The following is a 24940-nucleotide window of genomic DNA, read 5'->3' as shown; positions in this document are numbered from 1 at the left end:
GAAGAACGGTGAAGGCGCTCCCCTTGCGCTGAGCCGCGCTGCCGGCCAGGTCGGGGAGCAGAGCGGGGCGCGGAGCCGAGCGTGTCGCAAGATGGGGCGCGGAGCAGAGCGGGGTGCGGATCGGGGTGCCAGTCAGGACGGGCGGAGCTGACTGCACGGCCTCACCGCACAGCTCTAATCGGCTTTCCCTCCCCGGGCCGCTTATTTATAGCTGGGGAGGCGGAGCGCAGGTTTCTTTTTCGGAGCAGCCCCCGGGCTCTACCGGGTCGTGCCCGCACCTGCCGCAGTGCGGGGCAGCCTCGCCTCCTCCCCGGGGGCGGCGGCGAGCCGAGCCGAGCCGTCCCCTCGCGTGTATTCATCCTCCCCGTCTAGACTCAGGCAGCGGCTCCTTATCTGCCTTTGGCATCACCTGGGAGCGCGGAGGGGGCCGCCCCGGCTGCCGCTACCTCCCCGTTACCCCGGCGGGAATGCGCTCAAGGCCGGGTCCCGGCGGGACCGCAGGCCCGTGCAGCCCTAAACCACGACGAACGGCCCCCACGACCCCATCACAGGGCAATCGGTCCCGCAGCCTCGGGGAGGCGGCGGGGGAGAGCTGGGCCCTTCCCGAGCACCCCGGGCCGCAAGGCACCGCGGAGGGGACGGCTCCACCACCACCGAGGGGTTGAGGGTGTGCGGGAGCTGGGCCCTCAGCCGAGCCGACCCGCAGCTGCCGTCGGGGGTCACGCAGCATCCCGGCTGCCGGGGACGTGCCAGCGAGAGCGGCGAAGAGGCCGCCGCAGTCGGGGGCGCCTCTGCTGCCGCCCGGGGTGCGGCCCCCGGCCCGAGGCAGGTGGGGAAAAGGGTCTCCCGCCCCCCCCCCCAACCCCGCGGCGCGGCCCCCGCCGTTACCTGCGTCCGGCCGGGTCAGGTTTCGGCTCTCCGCGCTCTCCGGGGCCTGGTCTGAAGCAAGCAGTGTCCGCCATCCGGGAGCGGGGCCGCCCAGGCCGTAAAACCGGCTCCGCGGAGGCGGCCGGGGGACCCGAGCTCGCGCCTCAGGCAGGCGCGGGTGGCCTCGGGTTTGCCGCCGCCGGCTCAGGTGCAGATCGGGCCGGACCTGGCCCGGCCGCTGGGGCCGGCGAGAGGGCCGCGAAAACGGGGACGGTTCCAGCCCCTGCCCCCGCGGCCGTGGGCACCCCGCGATCGGCGCGAGCCCGCCCTGAGGGAGCCGCGTCCCCGCCGCGCAGGGCCCCCGGGGCGTCTCGCGCCCCCTCAGAGCCGAGCCGCGCGCGCGGGAAACGCTCCTGGCGGAGGCACGCGCCGTGTAAGCGCGCAGCGGCGCGGCTCGAGAACGGGCGGCGTTCAGCGGCACGGAAACGTTAGAAACGCGCGGGGGGCAGCGGGGGCGCGCCCGGATCCCCGCACTTAAACGCGAGCTCTCCTCGGAGCCAGCGCTGACGAACGCTGCGGGCGCCGGATCCCTGCGAACATCCCGGCATCCCCGCGAGCGGCAGCCCAAACACACCGACAGTGGCACCGCGGAACGCACAGCTCGGGCAGAATAAGTTACTTTATTACAAGATACAGAGAACGTGTTTTCTTCCATCGGCAACCTTACTTGAGCAGCTCCGCAGTGCACGCACCTCCACATCACAGGGTAGAAGCTACCCAAATCATCATCACATCGCAGACGTGAACAAAATAAACTCAAATTATCAAAATTACAAAACAGAACTCAAAAGTATCTACAGTACTTATGATATAAATAGTGCAAATTATGTATCTACAGCATAAGTATTCAGAGTATCAAAACCGTTTTGGAATAGCCTTGTAAAGAAGGGAGTCAGCAGGAACGGGGCAGCATGATGACGCTAGGGACTGTAAAACCAAATACAACGCTTATTTCTTCAAGAAGAACTGCCGAGCTTCTTCCCAGGACTGCCGGGGGAATCTGTTGGACAGCTCAAGATAATCTTGAGAAGTGAAACATTTCTCTGTTGAAGATAGAACAAAAAATTACCAAGTTATTCCCTCTTTCAGATCAGATGGCAAGAAACCAAGAATAACGAGTTCACAGACAATTCCAGATACTCTAGATCATTTACTCCTCTCTCCCTATCAAAATCTTCCCAGATCATGCGATGAAGCTTTTGTAGAGCTCTGGACATTGAGGTTTAGCTTTAAAAATGGGGGTTCTGATGAGCAAAGGCTGAGATCTTTAAGCTTTTGGACAAGGCTCTGCTTTATGCATGGCAACATTATATACATCTTTATGCACTTCATATTCTTGGACCCCCCAGGGACCAGCTCAGCCTCACTCAACTTTGGACACTCTCAGCGGTGCTCCCTCTGCCTAGCAGCTTCTCCCTCCACAAAGGGCTGTGGAGGAGTTTTGCTCCCTGACTCCCCCAAAGCTCCCAGCACAATTACACAGGCAGCTTTCACTCCTATGAGTACTGCTGGCGATGTGAACAGGACTAGCAATGCGTGCAGGGGTTCGCAGGGTTCAACCCTTCGTGGCACCGAGATTTGCATTTTCTATTCCCAGCAGTGTTACTGCTCCCATTTGTTTTTCTGGGGGACACCAGCGTTCACATTCCAAGTGATAAAATGGATAAAACCAATCCTGCTTATAGTATCAGTAAGCCAGCTTTTTTGCAACAGGGGAATATTTAGAAATCACACTCACATGTCACCACATAGTCATCTTTGTTTAAAAGCTCATCCAGTTTGAACAGTGAAAATAAAAAGTTTTCCACTTGGATTTTAGATGTTGTTTTGAGCAGATTCTCATGCAAACACAATCCTGGAAAGTTTGTGCTGCTGACACTGCACAAGGCTGCTTCAGACTAAGAGGACAGTAAAAATCTCCACAAAGTTAACTTTGTGTTTCGTAATTTATTTTTAAGCACAATGCTAATGCTTTAGACCTAGAACTGCTCATCTTCTGCCAAATGTACACCAAAATGGTGATGGACTTCTGCTTGCTATTAAGGGGAAATGAATTGAGTGATGCACTTCATGCAAAATATGAGTGACTCAAGACCAGATTCCCATCAAGGCCCTTGAATTTCAGACATGTTTAACAAGCAACAGCCATCTTAGCTGGGAGGCTTTCAGATGTTTAACCGAAAGAGGTTAACTGCGTCTTACACAGTATTTACAACAAGTGGGGAGGGGGGGAAAAGAAATCACAACTCCTCTGCGAACTGACAAACTTTACAGAACAACTACAGGGTGGTATTTTAGTGAGTTCTGGCCCTCTGGGTGTGTTGGCAATGGCTGCGTGGCTTCTGCAACCTAAAACTTCTGAAGGTAGCCTTTGTGCCTGCTAATTAAATATGTGCACGTACGGTATCACATTTTAAGACATGATATGGCATAGCATTTAGTAAAGATTAATAGTCTGAATGCCTGATACAATGAGCAGCAGACTGGAAGACATGTATGCTTAAATCAGAATGCAAGTTAGGGAGGCTCTCCCCAAACCGTAAAACCATGTTGCAGCTTATTCTATGTAAATTACTCTATGTCTTCATGATGCAGAGTCAGAAATTTTTCATCACAGTAGAATATAATATCTACACATTTTGTTACCCAGTTGCTACCCTTTTCTATTTGATTGGAGACGTACCCCTCTGCTGAGATAACTGATTATCCGTTTGGCCTGAACTCTGTGCAAAATCCTATGAGGGAAAGAAAAGAACAAACTGGCATCAGATTTTCAGATCTTACACCCGAGGAATTCAAACAGCGTTTTTAAGCCTTCACGGTCACTCAAAACTACTAAGACTTGGTGAAATCTGTAAATTACCGAACTTTGGCTTGTATGCTACATTTCCTTACAGAGTACTGCCAGCACTTCAATTCTGTCATATACAGTGGGGTTTTATACACTTATTTATACCTTTTTTCAACATCCCCCACCCCCCAAAAAAGCCAAAGACCAACCCCCGTTTTAATACACAACAGAAAAAACAAGGTTTTAATATCTCTTTAAGAGATAGTTATTATCATGACCTTTAATTTAAGAGAACATTTACTACAGATATATTTCTTTAAATCAAAAGGTGTTTTAGATTCACGCTCCTAACTCCAAATACACTCTTGGAAAATTCTTGTATTATCCCAATTTCATCGGCTATGGTTCCCGATGACCCTGGAGTCCTGATCTCCAGAGAGTAAGTGATGTTCTTCCACAGAGGTGATTAACTCTGGCCAATGCTGCAGCCAGCTGAGGAACCAGTTAATCTCTGCCCAGCGCGCCGTGCGATCCCTGCTGCTATCGGAGGGGAAGCTGCATCGTCTGGAGTCAGCAAGGACACTGACTTCACTCGGAACATCGTAGGATTGTGCAAGCCAGCTGCCCCAGTACAGAGAGGGCTTCTAGGATCCTGTCTATTGTTCAAGTATTCACTGAGCAGACAGTATTATTTGACACAAGAGATAGAGTTTAGCAAACCCTGGGTACTCCTAAATGTTTTTTAATTATTTCAGCACAACTAGAAACAGAAGTAAGAGACGGGATGATGCAAACTTCAGATGATGGAAATAAATCTGCTGGTAGCGAGGTACAACGTGCATCGTTGCAAAATCCAGCAATCGTTTTCCTTTGATTTACGCTGCACACATTTAACACACTGTATTTAAGTGTTATATTCGTATACACCACCAAACTTTTACGTAAATGGGACTTCTTTTTGCATTCCCTGGCACAGGAAGAATCTCATTTTCTAGTCATGGGGAAACATTTTACCGTCTTTCCCAAACCTTCCACTGAAGCAAATGAGAGATTTGCTCGACAAACAGCAGCGAGTTGAAAGAGAAGTACAGAGGCAAGTTTCTTCCACGTCTGCGGGGATTGGAGCGTTCCCTGCTTCCTTTCAGAATCGCTCTCTGCGTGTGTGCACGTGCAAGATTTGGGATTAGATTTTAAAATGGGTAAAATACTGAAGTACTGGTGAGGTCAGCAAAGGCACTTTACAGCACACGAGGATCTTCCCTATTTTAATATAACGCCTTTTTTAAAAGCCTGCAAGAATAGTATGCGGATTTGGCACCTGAGATATACCTCTAATTGGAAATCAAATTAATAATGTTGATCCTTGTAAATATACCTAACACTCTGCTGTAGCTACTGGGGATTTAAATGCCATTCTCTCCCGTATAGCACAGAAATCAAGGAAAATAACCTTAATCATTCTACAGGGTACACTCTCCTCCACTCTCGCATTTTTTGCCTGAAAAAATCCAAGCTAAATTTGCTGCATTTACTCGTAATGCTTAAATTAATCTTTTTCTACTGCAACTAGTACACTGAAATCTGCAGTTTCACTTTAAGAAAGTCACAGATGAATTACAGCTTCGTATTTAACCAGAAGTCATTACTATATGGCAAATTCTTTAGATACTAACTTCCAAACTTTTCCTTTTTTTTTAAACTGCTATGTAATTATTTTAATATTAAAAGGATAAAAAGTAGCTGCACTCAGAAGTTTGACGTTACACAAAGACTTCTAGTAAACATTTACTTCTTGTGCCTTATGTCCCAAATCTGTGTAGCCTGCCCTTGGACTAGCTGGAGAGCACTAGGAAAAAGAGTTTGACTAATATTTCTGTATCAACAACAGCAACTTTCAGGTGACTGATACAGAGTTACTAGACTCCTAAAAGCACATTACTTTTTAATAGTAGACTGTTTATGAAAACTGCATTTATTTATTGGAAACAGTCAATAAAATGTAAGGAAAACATGAGGCACACATAAAAACTGATACATAAAGCACGGCATATAAACTGAGACAAAGAGAACAAAAATGCTGTAAAGCCTTACTCAAAGCAGTATTCGTCATGACCTCGGTGGCTTACTGTCAAAAGTAAAGACTGCAAGATTGGACTGGTAACATATGTTCTGTGTATTTTCTGCATAAAATATATACACTTCTGTTCAGTTCTCTCTGTAAATCTATTGTACACGGTATACAACTGTACATTTGTATGTAAACACATTAATATAGTGATTGCGGATATTCTAGATGTGCAGCAGGTTTAAAAAATATTTTTGGAACTGTCTTGCAATAGCAGGACCCACACCAAACTTTCCCAGCACACTGCACAGGATGGGGAGAACCTGGACTGCTCGGTAACCTTTTAGTGTTACAAGATGCCTCAAGTACAGGCATAATGTGCGGTTTGAAGCGCTGCAGAGAATCTCAAAAGTACTTCAATGCTGTTTACTTGTTTTACTTAAGCCAAATGATTTCCACACACAGAGCAAAGATGAGAAAACCTCCTGCACACCGCTGTTATGTGACTGCAACAGCTACCTGAATGAATGTGGCGAGTAAAACGCAACTCATCTCCTGCTCCAGGATGATCTTGTTCTGAGGGTTATTGTAACACGCAGCTATTAGTGAAGGGAAGAGCACTTTGATTAAACGAGGATCGCTGAAATACTGGAAAGGCAACTGGCATAGTTTTTGCAGCACCGTGGGGTGACGGCCAGACTGTACAATGATCTGAAAAGACAAACAGCACAAAATTAAGGCACGTGATCAATCTGCTCTTCTCTTCCTGTTACCCACCAAGGGTGCTGAAGTCACGCTAAAAAAATGAGCGTGGCCGAGGAGTAAATACTAAAAGAAAAGTTTATAACATTTAGTCTAAATAACTGCTGTTGTGCTGTGCATGTGTTACTTTTATTGCAGCCGAAGACAAAGAATATACGGCTCTGAAACTTCTTTTTCCCTGTATCATCCAGACAGCAAAAGAGAAGGGGATTAATCTGCAGATTACAATAAAATAGATAATACCTTCACTCAAAAGACAAAGAATGATAGCAAAGAGACTTCTGTGAGTTACAGTTACGAAACAACAATCCCCAACCCCTGCCATTTAAAAGCACAGTAAGCGTGTCTTTAAGGGGTAAAAAAAAAAACAACAGTCAAGAAAGAGATCACCAGGACTGTAAAGACCCTCCTGAAGCTCGATCATCTTCCACTAGTGTGCTCGCTGGCAATTAAAGAGGACTCTGTTTCATGGTAGATGTCTGCCCCGCATTCTCAGGCACCAGAAAGAAAAGGTGATTGTAAGCTGCACAGCAAGGAGTTTCAGTAAGGAGAGACCCAGAAAGATCCTCCCATCTGTATTTCTTATCTCAGTTTCTATCAGTGCCATTGACTCTAAAAGGAGAATTGTTTAGATAAATGGGACTGTTGTCATGAAGCAGGCTAAGTTTACAACTGTGTACATCTGAAGAAATAAGGCAATGCTATTACTTGTCTCCTGCAAAGGAACCTTTCCAATTTACTTGATATTCTTATAAAGTCTTTGTGATAAACTAAAAAATGCCAAAATCGGATCTGTTCCAAGTAACCTTGATTAGACAATTATAATATGAAAGAGCTGCTTGACCCAAAGATGGCTTTTTGGCATAGGAGGAAGCTCCTATAAGGTCAGAACACTGTAAAACTTTGGGTCACGACTGTAAATTGTACTTGGAAAAACACAATTTTACAGGTACACACCCAGACACGACTGCATTCAAATTAAAACCAGAAGGACAAAAAGAAGTAGTTGAGACCACAGGAACATAAATTACAGGGATTTACAAGTTTTCAAAGCACTTTTAACAATACCTTCAGAGCACACACTCAGCTGATAATGCAGTTCAGTTTAAAAACGAAATCAACAAAGTATTAGTTTGCCCCCCCCCCCCCCCGCACTCCCCCGTTCACCAGCCAAAAAGACATTGAAAACCTTTAAAATACTGGTAGAAATGTCTTAATGCCGTTAAATACAGGGGGAATTTTTAAAAGACAGCCAAAACAGTGCAAATCCAGCACACATTCGGACAGTGTTTTGAGCAAAACATCACTGAAGCATTTGGGTAATTCTAAACTTAGCTACGGGACCTCCTGTAAGCAAGAGCTGCCCTTCGAGTTTGTGAGTACAGACTGGATTTTAAAATTCCTGAATCGAACTGTAAATGATCACAGCGGGTATTTATAAATCTGTGTTTTTCAAAGGTAAATTCTATAAAAGCGAAAGTTCTTAAAATCAGTTGTAACTGTACTAAAATAACTACAACTGGTACTTCTGATCCGGGAGAGAACAAGAGAATTCTCAGTTTCTTTTTAATGGCCACTGCTCACTTGATGAACAGGAAGAGGAAAAGAATTTTGGGGACTTTTTCATTTCACACTTCACTTCCTTTACCTGTTCTGAAAGTGCCATGGAAAACCAGTGAACCCTTGCCAAAAACAAACAGTGCAGACACCCAAACAGCTTCCACAGAATTATTACTGCATTCTCTTTTGCTTTTCAGCATTTTTACTACTATGGTATTATCAACATTACAGCTAGGAAGATATAGACAATGAGCGCTGGTCATTTTAATCGGTATTTATCACATGTGGAAACAATTTAATGATTTCAGCTCACTGTACTAATGCAGCCACTAAACCTGATACACTCTATAATGTACTCTGGAAAATAAATAAAGAAAACAATCATGAGTCACCCCTTACTGGAAAAAAGCCCCAAACAAATAAACCTCAAGCAGAGCACACATCCCTTGTTTCACTGTCAACCGGAGGAGAAAGTGAACTCTGGCACTTGATTTAGCAGATGAACAAAGGAGAAAACAAATGAAAACCTTGCGTATGACTTCTTTACAGTGGACAAAGACTTCTCTTGTTTTATTTTTAAACAGTCATTTGGCATAATGATCCCACGGAGCTCTGCAGGCCTGGAATATTCATCTTACGTAAACGCTCTAATATGAGATACAAGCTCCTCGCTGAAATCCAGTGCAGAAAGCTTGCTCCTCCTCCTGCCACACACTGGAATCCAGACACATTTACCTAGAATTAGCTTTTCTTGTTGCTCCCTCTCCAGCCTGGCAGTCAGATACGCCTGTCAAACGTAACAAGATCCTAATTAAATCACCACATTTCTGTACAGATCAGCATTTAAGCTGGGCTTTAACTTCAGATATGTGCCTAGGTTCCATTAATATTTGCTTGTGGCTTTCTTTTGCTGAATTGAGACCTATCAAGTTGGTACAAGTCTTATTTTTTTACTTGTTTATTATTTATTTATCCAGAGCAGGCAACCCACATTAATGTTTTCTATATTTCATGATAAGATTTTGCTTCCTCTGAAGACCCAAACTATGCATACAGGTAAGAGAACACGGCAAATACATTTTCTGGAATGCTATTTCATGCTCAATGAATGAAGTCTTCCTTTGTGCTACCAGCCCAACTTGAGACCCTGACACCTTTCAGAGGTGAAGCCCCTCTTACAGAGCATGAGGATGCGATTCAGGGTTAGCACACCAGAAAGCACGAGCCAATGGCACCGTCTGCTCTCAGTGTAAGAGCCTGCTGAACATGAGAGGCCACAGTACCTTAAATCCCTCTCTGCTCTGAACTGAAGCAACCTCTGCACTGTGTAAGCTGATGGTTAGCAAGGCTGCACAGTATCTGCCACTCTAATACCCCATTTTAACAGTCACCTTTAAGAATAGAGTTTTCCCTCCCTGGTCTCCATCTGAACTTTGAGCTTCCCTGTACCACACATGCTGTGCCTGCCGAACCCACGCTAGCTGACTGTCCAGCACAATGACTAATGGGATGACCTGTGGGTACTTTTTACTGAGCAACAGTTTGGAGGTTGCCTATCAGTTATCTTCTGTCACTCCCACCAGTTTATAGCCTTCTGCAGGTCCCACTAATTTGCTTTATCTCCAATCGCCAGAGGGTCTCTCTTCTGTCCTACCAGGCAATCCATGCTCCTGGGTGACTCTTTGGAAAGTGCACTCTGCACTCCCTGGTGCAATAACCATCCTGCTCCACTGTACTGGTATTTCTGAAGTTTATCACTTAGGAAAGGGTGATTCATGATTTCTGAAGTCTCTAGATGGAATCCATTTCCCCCTCAAGTTTACCTGGGCCAGTACTCGCTACGCAGCACACTGCTTGGCTGTTTGCTGCAATTCTTCTAGCTGTGAAAGTCTGAGCAGTATAAAAGTCAGTCTTTCAAAACAGACTACAGTGACAAAAGCCAGCAATATGCCACACAGCACTTGAGCAATAAAAAAGGACAATCAATCAAAAAAATTAAAAAGCTCCTTGTAGTATGGAATAGTAATAAAGTTGTGAAGGGAAGTCATCATTTTGCTGGGAGATAAGGCTTCCCCTGCCATTTAGGTAGGGTGTCTGGCTACAGACCTGAAGTGACTGCTGGGAGGATATTCCATCCTGGATTCTGCAGTTCTTCACTGTATTCCCACCACGACAGCTTCAGCAGTCTTCTCCTGGCACTGCCTCCTGGCCCCATCCAAAGGAGATCTTCCCAGGAGTGAAGGTCTTTGCTAGGGAACTAATGTGGAGCCAAATAACCTGGGTATGGCTTTTCTCTGGGTAGCAAAGGGAATGTTGTAGCTCACTTCACTTAACTTTTCTGTGTAGCTCCAAGGGCCCCAGAAGAGCTTTCTGATGATCCTGCAGACTGAGAATCACAGAAGTGCAACACCCTCCCTTGCCTGCAAGGGCAGGACACAGGGGCAACCTTCACATGAGAGTCAGCAAGGGGAAGTAAATGTAATTCTATTTACTACTGCATATATACATATTGGTCTTTTATGTGATTTTTCTCTGTACTTTATCATGAATGAAAACTACAATTACTTTTAAATGCATATGTATGAATTTTTATCAAAGCAGGATAATAAAATCTTTGTTACTAATAGGATCCAGGTCTTTTCAAGGATACAGCCATGGTAACAGAAGGAAAATCTTACCAAGTCCATGGTTAATTCTACAGGAAAATTAAACTAAGAATCCCCTAGTCATTGAAACTGTATCTTCATGACCAGGTAACCCAGTTTGTAACCATCCTGTAAGTAATAAACAGGATTTTTCATTGAGAACACTAAAATGTCAGCCAGGAAGTTGAAGAATGACTGTTATGTCACTGAGCAAACATTAACCAAATTGCAGTGAACTGATACATCATATATTCCAATCATTCCTATATTCATGCCCTAATTAGAGATGTAATGTCGATGCATGCTACTAAGTTTTCAAGAACTAGCAGCTCAATCAAACTGCCTTGTGAACTAACCATGGAGCAGCACTTTTGAGGACGCTGTAGTTACACATTTTCCATATGTAAAGCGTTTAAAACCCGAGAAACTAACTGAATTTAAAACGACTGCAGCTTTCCAGAGATTTAAAGATTATGATCACAGCTGGTTTTCAATGCTTCTATGCATTCATGTTCAATATTGACAGATATTTCATTAGAATTAACAAAAAAGAATCCCCAAACCCCAAAAAGGTTCAGTGTCAGACCAGAACTTTTTCACTCCTTGTGCACTACATAAGGTTAGTCCAGGATTACTGCGGAGTGGGAGTGCTGATTTTCAGAGCAATATTTAGTCTAGTTCTAGTGATGGATTTAGGTTTTCTTGTTTCACTTGGACATTTGCAGATGCCTCTGGGAAGGCATCATTCATGTCAGTTATTTCTGTCTGAATATACCACAAAAACACTGGAATTATCTTTCCAAGAGGCTGCTTAATTTTCTGGTCAGGAAGAACAGAAAGCCAGCAGCAAGCTTTCTGTCTATGCAAAGGCAAAAGAGAAAACTGAAAAATGAGTATTCAACTAATTCAGAAAGCCAAGCCCTCAGAGAACTAAAACAGTACTGGACCAGTGAATCATAATATTATGAACTAATTATCACCACTTACTGAAAATTATCCATACACTTAAAAAGCTACAAGACATTCACCACATGTCTAAACTGTCAGTAATATTTACCACGCTATTCATTCCCTCAAAGGTTGCTCCCCCCTCAATAACAATTAAAAATAGCTCCTCCCAGTATTCCAGGTTAAAAATCAGTTGGTTTAAGCCTGGCAAGAAGCTGTTCTCCTCCAAACAGCTAAGACAGTGGTCAGGTTATCAAGTCCAAGCCCAAAACAGGGTATGTTTTCAACTGGCCAAAGCAGCTTCCCTGGCTATCAAAGGAAGCCACTAAACAAGATGGAGCATCTGCTATCAGACACTTGCCATGTCCATTCTGGCATGGCACAAGGCTACCAACGGTAGCCCCTTGTTCCGGGGTCCTCTAAGCCCAGGGCTCGAGGACAGAGCTGGTGCTGGCCCTTAAGAGATCTACAGGGTACATGAGAGGATTCAACTCCAGCTAAGTCATGAACATGGACCTGTACTTCCATCATTTTGTTTCATTTTTGGGAGCCTTGCTGAAGAGGTTTCACAAACATACCTGGAAGGCATCATTTAAGTGTTACCAAAAAGAAACGCTGTACCTGGGTACTCTTCATAGCAGATCCTGCAACTTATTTGAGTTCTCATTTTCATGTTGCTGCACTGCCCCATGATTTCCTTTATCACAGATTTCCCATTACCATTTAGGGCAATGATTTTGCAAAAGCTTACATTCTGTTAAGCTGGCAGTTCCCTGAAGTCCCCAGTAACACTTTTGACCACAGAGGTGTACAGGTGTGCTTTCCACACCACAAGGAACAGAAAAGCTCACTGCAGCCTGCACACTCTCACACATCTCTCCCAGTAGCCACTTGCCAGCCTTCCAGAAATCAACTATACAAAAACATCAGAAGGTTTAAAAAAACAGTGTCTTTAGAAGTTACCTTGGTCATATGATTTGCTTATTATTTCTATTCCTTTTGCTATATCTCACAAATATAACTTATGCCACAGTTTATGCTGTTAAAATATGCAATATAAAAATGCAGAAACTTTGAGAGCAAATGCATTGCTGGTATTGACGGCACTACTAGGGCACAGACACCACAAACTAGACCTGTAAGGGTAGGGTAAAGGTAGACAAGATGCCCAGCAACTCTCAGCTGCCATCAGAGCACTTGGAACTGCACATTTGCTGCCAGGTCTCCTCAGTAGCAGAGGGATGCTTGCTTGGCAACACTACAGTAGGACGATATCGTGACCTACAGGTGCTTTCTGTAGCCTATCAGCTTCTTTCATACACAGAAGAAAGGAAAAATTGCTTCTTGTTGCTTTAAGCTAGCAGAGAAAGGAGAGAGATTGCTAAGGAGAGAACTGAAATCTGTAGCCACAGAAATCACAAACATCAAGATCTGAACAAACCTCACAAGTCATTTAAGTGCAGCACTCTTGCGTGACTAACTCTCCATGACAACGTTCTTAGTGCTCCACAGTCAGGCTGGCATTTCTTAGTGATTTTGACCAAAGTTGTAGCTCTTTTCTCCAATGAAACGTGGGACAACCTTATGCTAACATGGATACAGGAAAATGGAGTTGAATCATAACTTTGTAAAGATTAAAACCTCCTGGAGTGAAACCTTTGCCAGCTCTTGGAGAAAAAAAACCTGCTAATGAAATGGTGTAGTCATTAGGTGCTTAGAAGCAAATACAGTGATTATCACTGCGAACTGAATTAACTTTCTAGAAAAACATCCTTCTTAACAGAATTTCATTTTTATGAAATTAAGCTGATGTATTCCATGTTCAGATGAAATTTTCTTAGAACAACTCAGACTAAAAAGCTAATGGTTCTTTAAGGGCACTCCTTGCCTTTTCTACTATCTCGTCTGACCTACAGTTCCAAACTTGACCATGACCATTACAAACATTTGGGTCTTAACGTTGTACTGTTGGTATGGAAGCTATTAATGTTTCTTTTCTATTTATTTATCATTTATATAAATGTCAATTCTAATTTGTACACACAACTAGTAACTTTATTGAACAGCAACTGTGCATCTAATCTCTGCAGCTACAGTGTTCCATCAAACAGTTAAATCCTCCTGTTTGATATCAGGTTATTTATAACTTCGTAAAAGAAGTAAGTCTTTCTATTAGTAGTGCAGAGTTTCTCTTCAAAGTTAGATCTGCATTATTTCTTTGCTTCTATATAAACAGATCTCATACTGCTAGTATTCAATCAGCAGAATATGTCACCACTCAGGCTCTTCTGTTTTAAGGTCAAGCTCTTTTCTTTCCAGTTTGCAAACTCCACTATTGGCAAGGCTCTGAGCAAGAAATGTTCTAAATTCCTCCTAATATTTATCCACAATCAGAGCACCATTTCCATGAAAAAGAAAAGTTCCAGAATGCTTCATTCAAACTTAAAAATAAGAATTTTGTCTGTATCAAAAATTTGTAGGTTTTTTTCTTAACATCACACAGAAGCCTTCAGAGAGGAGATAACAGAGTTCAGAAATAACATCAGTCTTCCTATAAACCACACTGTATTAGAGCTGGCTCTATGGTTTAGGCACACAGATTCAGAGGTGCTCAGAGCCATTTTTGTGTGATCATCCTGAGCCATTTGAACATTCAGGATAGGATAACGGCAAATGCAAGCACAGTGATGACAGAAGGATGTAGAACTATTTCTCAAAAGTGCTACTAGTGGGAAATCCAGATAAAGAAGTTCTTTATATAAAGCTCTTGGGAGAAAAAATGCCCCCCCAAATGAGCATTAACATGTTACCTTAATTATAAGGTAACAAATGAAGTACATACAGATTAAATTCAACAATAAGTAAATAATATTAAACAGATACTGTAAAAGATAAGCTCCATTACAATGCGGTGAAAGGAGAATGGAAACTATTCTAACATGCAATGAGGCTACATGTGAATTTAACACATGCCCAGGGTACAGGATAAAACAGTAAACTAATGCCTGAACTAGAAAAGGTATTAGGGGAAAGTCTGACTTTAAAAATGACAGCATTTTAGCATTTAACATGCTAACATAAAAATTAATGTTTAAACATGTGAGCTTGCTCTCATGCTGAATGCTCATAATTTCCTTAAGCACCTTGTTACATTGGAGGGTATCACTGCTTTCTAGAAAATGGTAAACTTCATATTCTCCAAAATAACATCACAGGAGATTTCCATCTGCAAGTGTTGGCCTAATAATTCATAACCAGACGAGAATATTATACATCAAATGTATTGAGAAATACACATATTCTGCAAGCTCAAATAAACCCCCTATCCTGCCACGTCTCAAATCCTCAGGTGTTACACTGAAATCATTAGAATTAGCCCTCATAGCCCTGCACTACTTTCAAAGGATCATCTTCATACTTAGGTGAATCTTCACCTTTGATGACGTACCACTTGTAAAGTTCAGCTGCTGCTCTGGGCATGATTCTTTACTCATTTACACAGATGAAACTCAACTGATCTGAATGAAAACTCTTGACTTAAAGGCTGCAGAAGAAACAGGAAGAGTCAACAGAAGTCTCAACAGACTACTGGCAGAGGTTTCTGCCATCAGCCTTGAAAAGACAGCTAGTTTGGGTCAAAATCCCCAGAAGGTGTGAATAATTAAAATAGTACAGTCTAAACCACATAAAAAGCATTCTCTCTCTTCAGAAGCAAGCTTTTTCTGTCACTCTCCAAAACCCTACTTGCAACTGAGCTAATACAGCCGGAGATTACTTTTTATCACTCGTACATTTTGTCTTCTGGCTTCCACAAGAAACATCTATGTTTATTTAAACCTTTAGGGTTTGTGAAAATATCTGATCATCCACTAAAAAAGACTGTGAAACACTGAGCCATTGGACACGTTACCGAGCTGGCTGAGGAGGAGCGTCAGAGAGCAGGGACATGTACTTTTCTGCCACAAAAAATGTGCTATAATCTACCCACTACTAACGGGAGAGGAAAGACAAGCAGGATTTTCCATAGTACTTACTTTGCAAGATCTAACGCATTTTATGTTTCAGTATCACTCCAATCAAGCCTTACTTGAGCTGAACATGATGAAATGGGTCTGGAGACTTTTCTGGGCCTCTCACAGGCTCCCACCCTCAGAGCAGCATCCAAAGTGCTTGAAAACAACTGTCAACTGCCCAAGCCCAAAGCTGTGAACACAGAGCAGGCTGGCGTCCTCTCTGCATGGGGCCAGTGATGTTGGGGACAGTCACTGTGGGTCTGCAGAGCCTTGGAAAACTTACAGTTTATGGGAGAAGTAGAGGGAGTTCCCTCACACACGAGGCGAGGCAGACAATAGCTCCCAAGGCCGGATTAAATATTTGCAGGCTTTAGACTTTGTTTTAAATTTCTGTGTGAAGTTTCTCATGAAAAGGAGAGACCCAGAGACCAGCTGCTGGGTGGGAAGGAGCAGAACGAGGGCAGGCGCTGGGCAAGCTTCTGCGTCCATCTCCGCCAGCGGAGCTCCACCAGCCAAACCCATAATGTTCCAGGCCCAGGTCTTAGCTGAGAAGAAACTGCTTATTAAGCAGGATTATGCCAAACGCTGTGGTGTTTTTTTTCAATGTGGACAAAGGTCCATTGGGGATTAAGCTGAGACCTCCAAACTCTTTTTATTCCTGACCCAGGAATAAGATTAGAACGTCGCTGGCTGAAGGCGGCATTAGCCAGTCGCTCTCTCTTCATCCCTAACCTTTAGTTACAGATTGTATTTTAAGGTTGTTCAAAGTGCTGGCTTTTTATGACACTGGGAGCTAAGTTTATTCTTTTCTGTTTACACTGTAACACTGAGACAGTAAGATAAATGCAAGTGCATTCATTTCTTATATCAATTCCTATGCACTCTCTCTTCCCCTCCTACAGGATTCATCCACCCATCATGAACTGAAACTGAATACCCTTGATTTCAAGTCACATCTTTGCCCATATCCCACACACCCTCTCCAAAAAAGAAAAGATTAAAAAAAAAGATTATGTGATGCATTTTGGAACGTTAGAAATACAATAAGATGAGACGTGGGAAATACGCAGTCCCACATGCTTCTGTCATATTTCATTTGCTTTGTCGTAGATCATTCTTAAAAACAGACACATTTCTTCTCTAAGCTCAAATAACAACAAAGGTGTCTGACAAATTGCCTAAGAGCCATCCCCACTTTTCACCAATGGCCACTGGTTCACTTAAGTGAATTTATGTGGTCTGACTACAGAAGGCTGATAGAGAAAAAGCACACGTTACAGGTCTGCTTTAATTTACTCTGTTTGAACTTGGTGAATTTAATCCTTGGGGGATTTGTTTTGTTCACAAGCTTAAGTGCTCCTAAATGGTAGTCGAGACTGCAAGTTCATATGAATCACTCACTTGCCGAAATCAGCTATTCCACAAAATTTACCAGGCATATTTTTCGTTCAAACCTATAAAGCTTTAGAAGGTTGTGGGTTTTTTGGTTTGTTTTCTTTTTTGAAAGGTTTAAAGAACTAAAGCCACAACCTCAAGATGAAATCCATGCTCCTAAAAACCTCTCCTCTGCAAAGAAATGAACAAAATCAGAATTAAGTAATTTCAGATACTCTTCACTTATATGGACATTAACTATACAGTAACTACCAGTTCCTGCATCTTTATTCCTCTATTTGCAAAAACTCCACCTACCAGATCAGAATCCAGGCACTCCACAGCCACAAAAGTTAACAGAAATAATGAAAGTTTAATGATGGCCTCTAGTAAACAACCCACATGGAAACTCCACATAAGATTTTTATAACCATTCCTCCAAGTGTTGCTGTCAACTTCTCATTTTCACCATTTTTCCCATATCAAAAGTATTTTTCTTTCTTCACATGAACACTAGAGGCAACTGGGCATGTACTGAAACTCAACATGCACCAAGACTCTCGAAAGCACAAAGTAATTTCCCCCCAGAAGGTAACTTTTAATACAAGATTGCTTTGTGAGTGTCCCTTACAACCTAGCAGTACTTGTAACCACAGCTAGGATATATGTCATGTATATATGTATGTATGTGAGTGGGTTCAATTGTACTGCTGTGACAGAACTGCCACATGAAGAAAATCCTAAGAAGTAAGAAAATAAAACTCTAATCAAATTATTTAACAAAAAAAAGGGAAACAGAAATCTCAGGATGAAGCCATTCTTGGGGACAATCTACCAAGTTCCCTTTGTGCTGGGAACAAGTCATAAATGTCATGATCCTTTCAGAACTGTGCCTCTCACACCACAGGTTAATTTCTTTGAACATAATGTTTAAACCTGTGATCTTGGGGTGTGATGCTTTGTATTTTTAAGACAGGAGAAATTCCTCTCCCAAAATATCCTGTATTCTTACTGTTCTTTATGCCTTTAACTGGAGCGACCTGGTGTGCCTGAAACACGTTTTGCGATACATTTTCCACATCTATATAGCAAATGATGCTATTAAATTGTAGAATCATAGAATAGTTACGGTTGTGCTTCTATTTTCACCATATGGATTATTAAATATTAACATTTCAATTATTTATAACTTCACAATAAGAACATACCATTCCTATGGACACAAGGGTTTAGGGATAAAAGGTTTATAGTGACAGAGAAGTAAGTTAGACATGCAACGGGAAGACAAACTTTTGGGATAAAATCCCTTCTTCAAGGACACATTTTGTGTATCCAAAGTTTTCCAATTGCACTGATGAGTCCAAGAGAAGTTTTTTACTCCAATCTACAAACCCTCACTTTATAACCCAACTTTTAAAAGCTGCACACACTTTTACCCAGCTCTGACACAGCTTTTGTTTTGCAATCTAGTAATAATATGGTTTAGTTCCACAATTTCAAACGATACAGTTCCTTATCCTGCAAATCCCCCGAGTTAGGGAGGTTCTTCTAGAGCCCTCGAAACTCGGTGTGTGTCAAAGACTGAGAGAACAAAAGCTATTTTCATTTAAATAAATGCACAACAATATACGTGAACAATGCAACTTCTTTTGGAGCCTGTCTGACAAGATCCTGAGCCTGAGGAGCTAATTTGTGATCACTTCTCCTATGAAAAACATTCACTAACTGCAATGAATATGGAAAGATTTTTATTCCCAATGCAGCAATGTGAAAGAAGCCAAATCGCCTGCCTGTCATTCACGTTAATTTAATTATGGGACCACATTCAATTATCCAATATAATATGCAAATGAGGCAAACTGACAGCACATGCTAATTATATTCATTATAATAATTAAATCAAACAATGGAAGGGAATAAAACTGTAATGAAATAGAAGGATATTTTAAATTAACAAGAACATTTTAATTAGAGTAATCCTGTAGTCTGATACAGTACGGCTGGCTCACTGAAAGATAGGACATTATTTTTATGACGCAGTTTAGTTTTACATGTCTATCCTCAGTACCATGGGACCTGTTTTCATATGTTAGTAGATTCAACGGTGGCCAAAAAAAGAGACTCAGTTTCCTTCATCATACTTCAGGCAAAGCAGATGCCCAATAAAGCCGAGCTCCGCTGCAGCAGGATTACAGCGTGGTGGAACACAGGCTGTCTAACTGCAGTAAACAGAAGTTCACATGCCGATACAAAACAGACAGTGCAGTTTAGGCTTGACTAACGACGTTAAAGCATTTAAAACATTAAAGAAATACTCTTTGGGTTTTGAAATTTTCACTTTCCGAGCGCATTTATCTCTTCAGTGATGGCAGCTGCCCTGAAAAAGCTTTATGAATATTAAAACAAAACATAAAAAAGAAAAGGAATATTACTAATATATCATATGTGGGCAGAGTCAGCGAAATCATAGTCTTTCTAAAGTAAACAGAGCAAGCACTATCAAAACACTTCGGAATGCATTCCTTAGGAATCCACTGTCCTCATCCCTCCGACAGAATCACTTGGGCCTGGACCAAAAGCCAACCATGCTGAAAACACTAACTGGGACCCCAGCCACTACCTCTGTAGGACCCACTGTGAGGCCCCCTCTGATCTGGGGGCTTCTGGAAACGGCAGTGAAATCCGAATCTCGAAGCTGTGCGAGAGAAAGGAACTTTCCTTTTTAATTCACCACTCAACTAAATCTGGAGACGTTTACAGCTAGTGTAATAAAACCGGACAAACCTATCTCACATTAAATGACTGGCATATGATGCTCTTGGAAGATTTTCTTCTATGAATGTGAAATATTTAGGAAATTGCGCTTTTATTATTTTGACTGTATAGTGGTAATAATTCACTTACTTAAATCACAGTGCTACTACAGAAGGTCAACACTGAGGTTGACAGGCTGTAAAATAACCTTTTTAGGAATCTATCTCTTCTCCAAAGTGGGAAACTGCAATTTCTTTTAACAATGAATACATTTTGTTTCCATTATTCCAGTATGCCAGTTTGGATATTTCTCTGTTGCTGTGGGTAGGCAAAGCAATCACAAAAGGCACACCGAAAACTCCAAATAACTATTTGTTCTTTTCTTTTTTGAGGGTCAAAGGGAATGAAAACAGATAAAGGTTTGTAGTAAGGAATACACATTTAGAGAGGACAAGAATTACTTGAACTACAAACATTTCAAAACCTGTGTACATTTGACTGTAAGAATAATGTGAATCTGCTTTGAAATACATCAGTTATTGACTCATTTGAAGTTTGTTTAAATACTAAATGAAAAGAGCTATCAGGCTCTATGGATATCTGTTTTCCTTGCTCAAGTCTGGTGTTTCTATTTTTAATACGCAGCTCTTTCCAAGAGCTCAAGCCTCCCATTTGAAAAGCTTCACTGTGAGACCAAGTCTGTATTTTTAGTAGGACGCTGACGATGATCAACAACGGAAGAAGAAATTGGAAGCTTGTAACATAACAAAAAACCAAACCATAACTGAATGAGTAGGAAGCACTTCCCTTCCCATGGAAGGCATCGCATCTTTATTGGTAGTCACAACACTACCAGCACCTAAAACTAATAACCATAAGCAAGCCATACTGCTTCGCCTACCAATGAAAGGACAAATACTTCCTTTTATCAAAAACCCTTCCCTGCATTTCTCAAGTACCTTAATGAGGTTTTCAGATTTTCAGAATGTTTTCTTAAACAAAAGAAACCCCCAACAAACCAAAATACCACTTCCTCAGTTAAAAACTTATTAATTAGGAATGCTGGATAAAAACTTCAGCTGGTCATGACATCTCCTGAGACAGTACCACCAGAACAGACTGCTTTTAGTGCATGGGAAGTACCAACATACTGCGGTTGTTTAACCAAAGACCTAAACTTGACTCTCAGGGCTGCAGAGCTACCTTTTAATCTTGAAAACTAACTCGGGCAGGGGGCAGATTAGTGATGGCACATGACCTCAGCCCCAGACTGGAAACTCCAAGGCACTGCAACATGGCCAGATGGGAAGCATGCCCGCAGATAAATGCATTCTGTACACACTTGGCCTCTTGACTGCCCGTCGGCAGCCACCGTAGCCAGCTGCTGCCATGGCACGGTGCCGACTCCATGGCCAGACCTTCACCCTAGGGCAGGGAACACACTGATGGACATTGCTGGTAGGAAATCCCTGTGCTCCGCTATTCCTGGCACATTTAGAGCTGCGAGTCCTCTATGCAATGAATCACATCTGTTTATACTTGTGTGCCAGAAAAGACATTTTTAAACTGCAGAGAATAGACAATACTGTTTGCTGGCACTTCTGGCTGCCAGTACGACCCGTGGTGTGGCAGTGGGAATCAGAAAATGGCAGCAATTATCACATGGGTTTTCTAAATGACCATATTAAAAAGGGTTGTCCATTTTTTGGGGGAATTGGCTGCACAGGGTAGGAAGGTTGCAGGATCCGGATCCTCCCTCTGGCTGCGGCTGAAGCCACAGAAACATGACTGTATAATTACACTATATGATCAAATAACACTTCTGACAGCACTGTCAACGTTAAGATATTCTAATGTTCCAACTATGGTCAACAACTGTAAGGTTATCGGACAGCTTTTCTCTAAAACTTTGCTGACAGGCTATAATGCTTCTTTCTTCTGCTCACCAGCTTAACTGAGAGCACTAAGCTCCTCATCCTGAACTCCTACCCCAAAAGCTGAACACAACCAGGAATCAGGTGTTACCAGTATGTAGAGTTGAAGATGAGTAACTTCATAAAATACAGCATTCAACCGAATCATACCACAGATGTCAGCACCATTAACGCAGTTTCTACACATCCAAAGTCAGGTTCACATACTCGAAGAGCCACTGCCAACTTCTGCCCTGCCCAATACACTCTGAGATGCTACATATAATCAGGGGAAACTCGGAGGGTTGTAAGATGAAAATATTGGAAGTATTTGTGAAGTTTTGTGTCTGAGTTATTTTACAAGCTAATATGAGAAGTCACGGAGTCCACTGACAGAAGTGGAGAACAATCAGGGAAGATAAATGAGGATTTCCACTGTTTGTTCAACAGTTTTTTGGTTTAGGAAAAGAATGGCTTAAAAATGAGTGCTCTGGCTACCAAGGAGAGGGCTACATTGGCATCTGAGGACACATCTTAATGGCAGACTAGCTTAGATGACTTTAAAAAGGTTTAAAACTTGGGTACCACAACCATCTGATCAAGTCAACATGAAGTTAAATTGGAATTAAAACCATTGGTCGCTAAGCTTTTGGCAGCAAGTAAGGCTAGCTAAAATCAGTGCAACATCAGCATCACTGTCTACATAAAAACATGGGGTTTGCTTATGGCCACATAAAATGAATGGTTTTGTGTTAAGATGCAACCTGAGCTTCTCTTTCAAAGCTGCATGTATTCGTGCTCACAAGAATCCCAAGTGCTTCAAAAACAATGCTGAGGAGATTAGTTTTCTTGAAGGATCCATGACTAAATGTGCCCTTGATAACTTCCGATCCCATTTTCCATTTGCCTTACCTGATTATCAGTGTTGTTTACAGTGAAATAGCCCACACAAATAATGACTTCATGGAGCAATCCTTCACAGGTATGCTGGGAGCAGTACCACAGCAGAGAGCTGATAATATGCCGAAATGCAAGGGACAGGCCTTCGGCACCCACAATAGACTGGAAAGAAGATCAAGAAACAGAAGTTACAGTCTAGCAGCATGTTACAGAAACTGTGTGAATTACACGTACATCCATCACACCCGGTTATTGGTTTTTGCAAAGTACAGACTATGTTCTTTGTTGCAATGACGTTGAAGAAGGACAGAACCAGCTCTTTCCTTTCATTACTTACTGTTTACAACTGCACTGCAACATTAAAAGCCCCTAAATTAAGAATAAATTCAAATTTTAAAGGGACACAGGAAAAATTGGCTTCTTCTTAGCTGACATTGTGTGGCAGTAGGTTGATTATTTCATTTGACATATATGTTCCAGTAAAACTAGTAATATTTCTTCGTAATAAGCAAAAGAAACCAAACCATCTCCATTTCTGCAGAAGAGCAAAATACACTTCTCATTAATAACTCGTGCTCTAAATGGAATACAAAGATTAATAACAAATAATGACTTTTCAAACATTAAAAAAAAGTTAGAAACATCCAGAAGGAGAGAACACTCAGCTGCAAAGCTTCTTGGGATGCTTTTTAGAAGTAGGCAAATTGCTGTAACGTGGAGATTCAAAATTAGATTTTATCTGTGCAGCCTACAGCCTCTATTTAATAAACATGTCAAACAGACAGAACGACGCAGGGTCAAAGGGGAAAACAAAAGCACAAGGAATGAGCATGACAAGTCTACCAGCTCTAAAGAAACAGCAATGCAGGCCTGTGAGAAAATCTTTCATTTGAGAGTTTTCTTGATTTTATACCTTGTAGCCTGCATGAAGGACATACACATAAATCCCATGGGTAGTACAGTTTAGCTTCAGCATACTCCAAATCTAGCCAGCAAAAGTAGGATCCTTGGCAATTCCGAGACTCAGCTGTGGGTACTTTCTATCTTGAACCTCAAGTGTTCTGGTAAGTCAGTGTATTTTCAAAACTTAATGTTCAATACAGCCCCATTTACTGCTTTACGTGTTCTTAGGTCCACCCTTATTTAATTAGTGCCGTCCACACATGCTGTGACCTAGCACTCCGGGTTTAACCTTCCCTGATAACAACAGGTCAAGGGGCACCTGAGTTTGTGTATAGAAGTTAAACTAATTTTTCAAGGAAACTATGCTTCCTTTTTAGCCAGAATTAATATCAGCTCAGGATCCTGCGCTGTTTCTCACTACCATCTTTCAATTGTTTAGACTGTCAAATTAAATGAAATATATACCCATGAGCCATCTGGCCTAATACAAACTCTAGAATACCAGACCTCTTCTGTTAATCAAAAAACCCCTATTCTATAGTCCTACTGTTACGTGACAAAACTATTCCTTGTAGATAATAATCAGATGATACACAAACTATGCTTTTCCCCTCTGCTACCCTGATATGGTCTACAAGGTCAGAATGGACAGCAAACTGACTTAGGTCTGTGTTGATATTTTAACATTACAGAAACAAACCACATTAATACACTGAAAGAGATAGCTGCACATGTGTGCCTGCAATTCAGAAGGACAGCTCAGCAGACACTTCCTGAGCCCTGCATCAATGAACTAATTCAACCCCTATGCAATAATTACTATCTTATAGAATCACAGATTGGTTTTGATTGGAAAGGACCTTAAGATCATCTAGTTCCAGCCCCTCTGCCATGGGCAGGGACACCTCCCACAGTCTTGCATCATTTTATGTAGAACAAATTACTGCAGATGATGGGATTTGGGAATTAATGCTGTTGGTCTGTTACAAATGCTCAGATACAATGGTAGTTGATAGGGGGATAAATACAGATAGCCTAAGTTGGAGCGTATATTTTAAAAATCTATAGTGGCTTCTCGAGGTATTCAGGTGCAGCACTTCTGGCAGTGCCTTTTGCTGGAGCTCCCTACAAGCAGTAACAGTCCCATTTCAAGTTTTACTCTCTGGTATATACCTGTAATATCGACAGCAACAAATATACACCCAGTCTGAAACCAAGAGGTACCAAACAAGCTGTAGAAGAGAACTACTTTGACACACCCTGATTTACAGAAAGAAATGGGAGTTAATGGTGTGTAAGAGTCGTTTTACAGGGAACTCCAACAAATATACTCTTTCTATGCCTTTTAAAATAAAAAACACCGACTGGACTGGATCCTGCAACTG

General features: G+C 42.2%; 1 protein-coding gene across 2 annotated transcripts in view; it reads right to left on the bottom strand.

Annotated features, from left to right (window-relative positions):
- Nucleotides 1–1529: 1529 nt before the first annotated feature.
- Nucleotides 1530–24940, bottom strand: part of SCAPER (S-phase cyclin A associated protein in the ER) — a 149483-nt gene continuing 126072 nt past the window's right edge. For both annotated transcript variants that reach the window (XM_062612238.1, XM_062612239.1), the window contains exons 29-32: nt 22665–22814; nt 6303–6494; nt 3611–3662; nt 1530–1970 (exon numbers count right to left, since the gene is read on the bottom strand). In XM_062612238.1, the coding sequence (XP_062468222.1) occupies nt 1876–1970; nt 3611–3662; nt 6303–6494; nt 22665–22814 (489 nt within the window). In that variant the 3' untranslated portion in view covers nt 1530–1875. The remainder of the gene's footprint in view (nt 1971–3610; nt 3663–6302; nt 6495–22664; nt 22815–24940) is intronic.

This window comes from Pezoporus occidentalis, unplaced genomic scaffold (assembly GCF_034315485.1).
Source record: "Pezoporus occidentalis ecotype Australia unplaced genomic scaffold, CSIRO_AGI_Poc_V1 ctg159, whole genome shotgun sequence".
Lineage (NCBI taxonomy): Eukaryota > Metazoa > Chordata > Aves > Psittaciformes > Psittacidae > Pezoporus > Pezoporus occidentalis.
The sequence above is the reverse complement of the archived record's forward strand: the minus strand, read 5'-3'. Positions and strand labels throughout refer to the sequence as shown.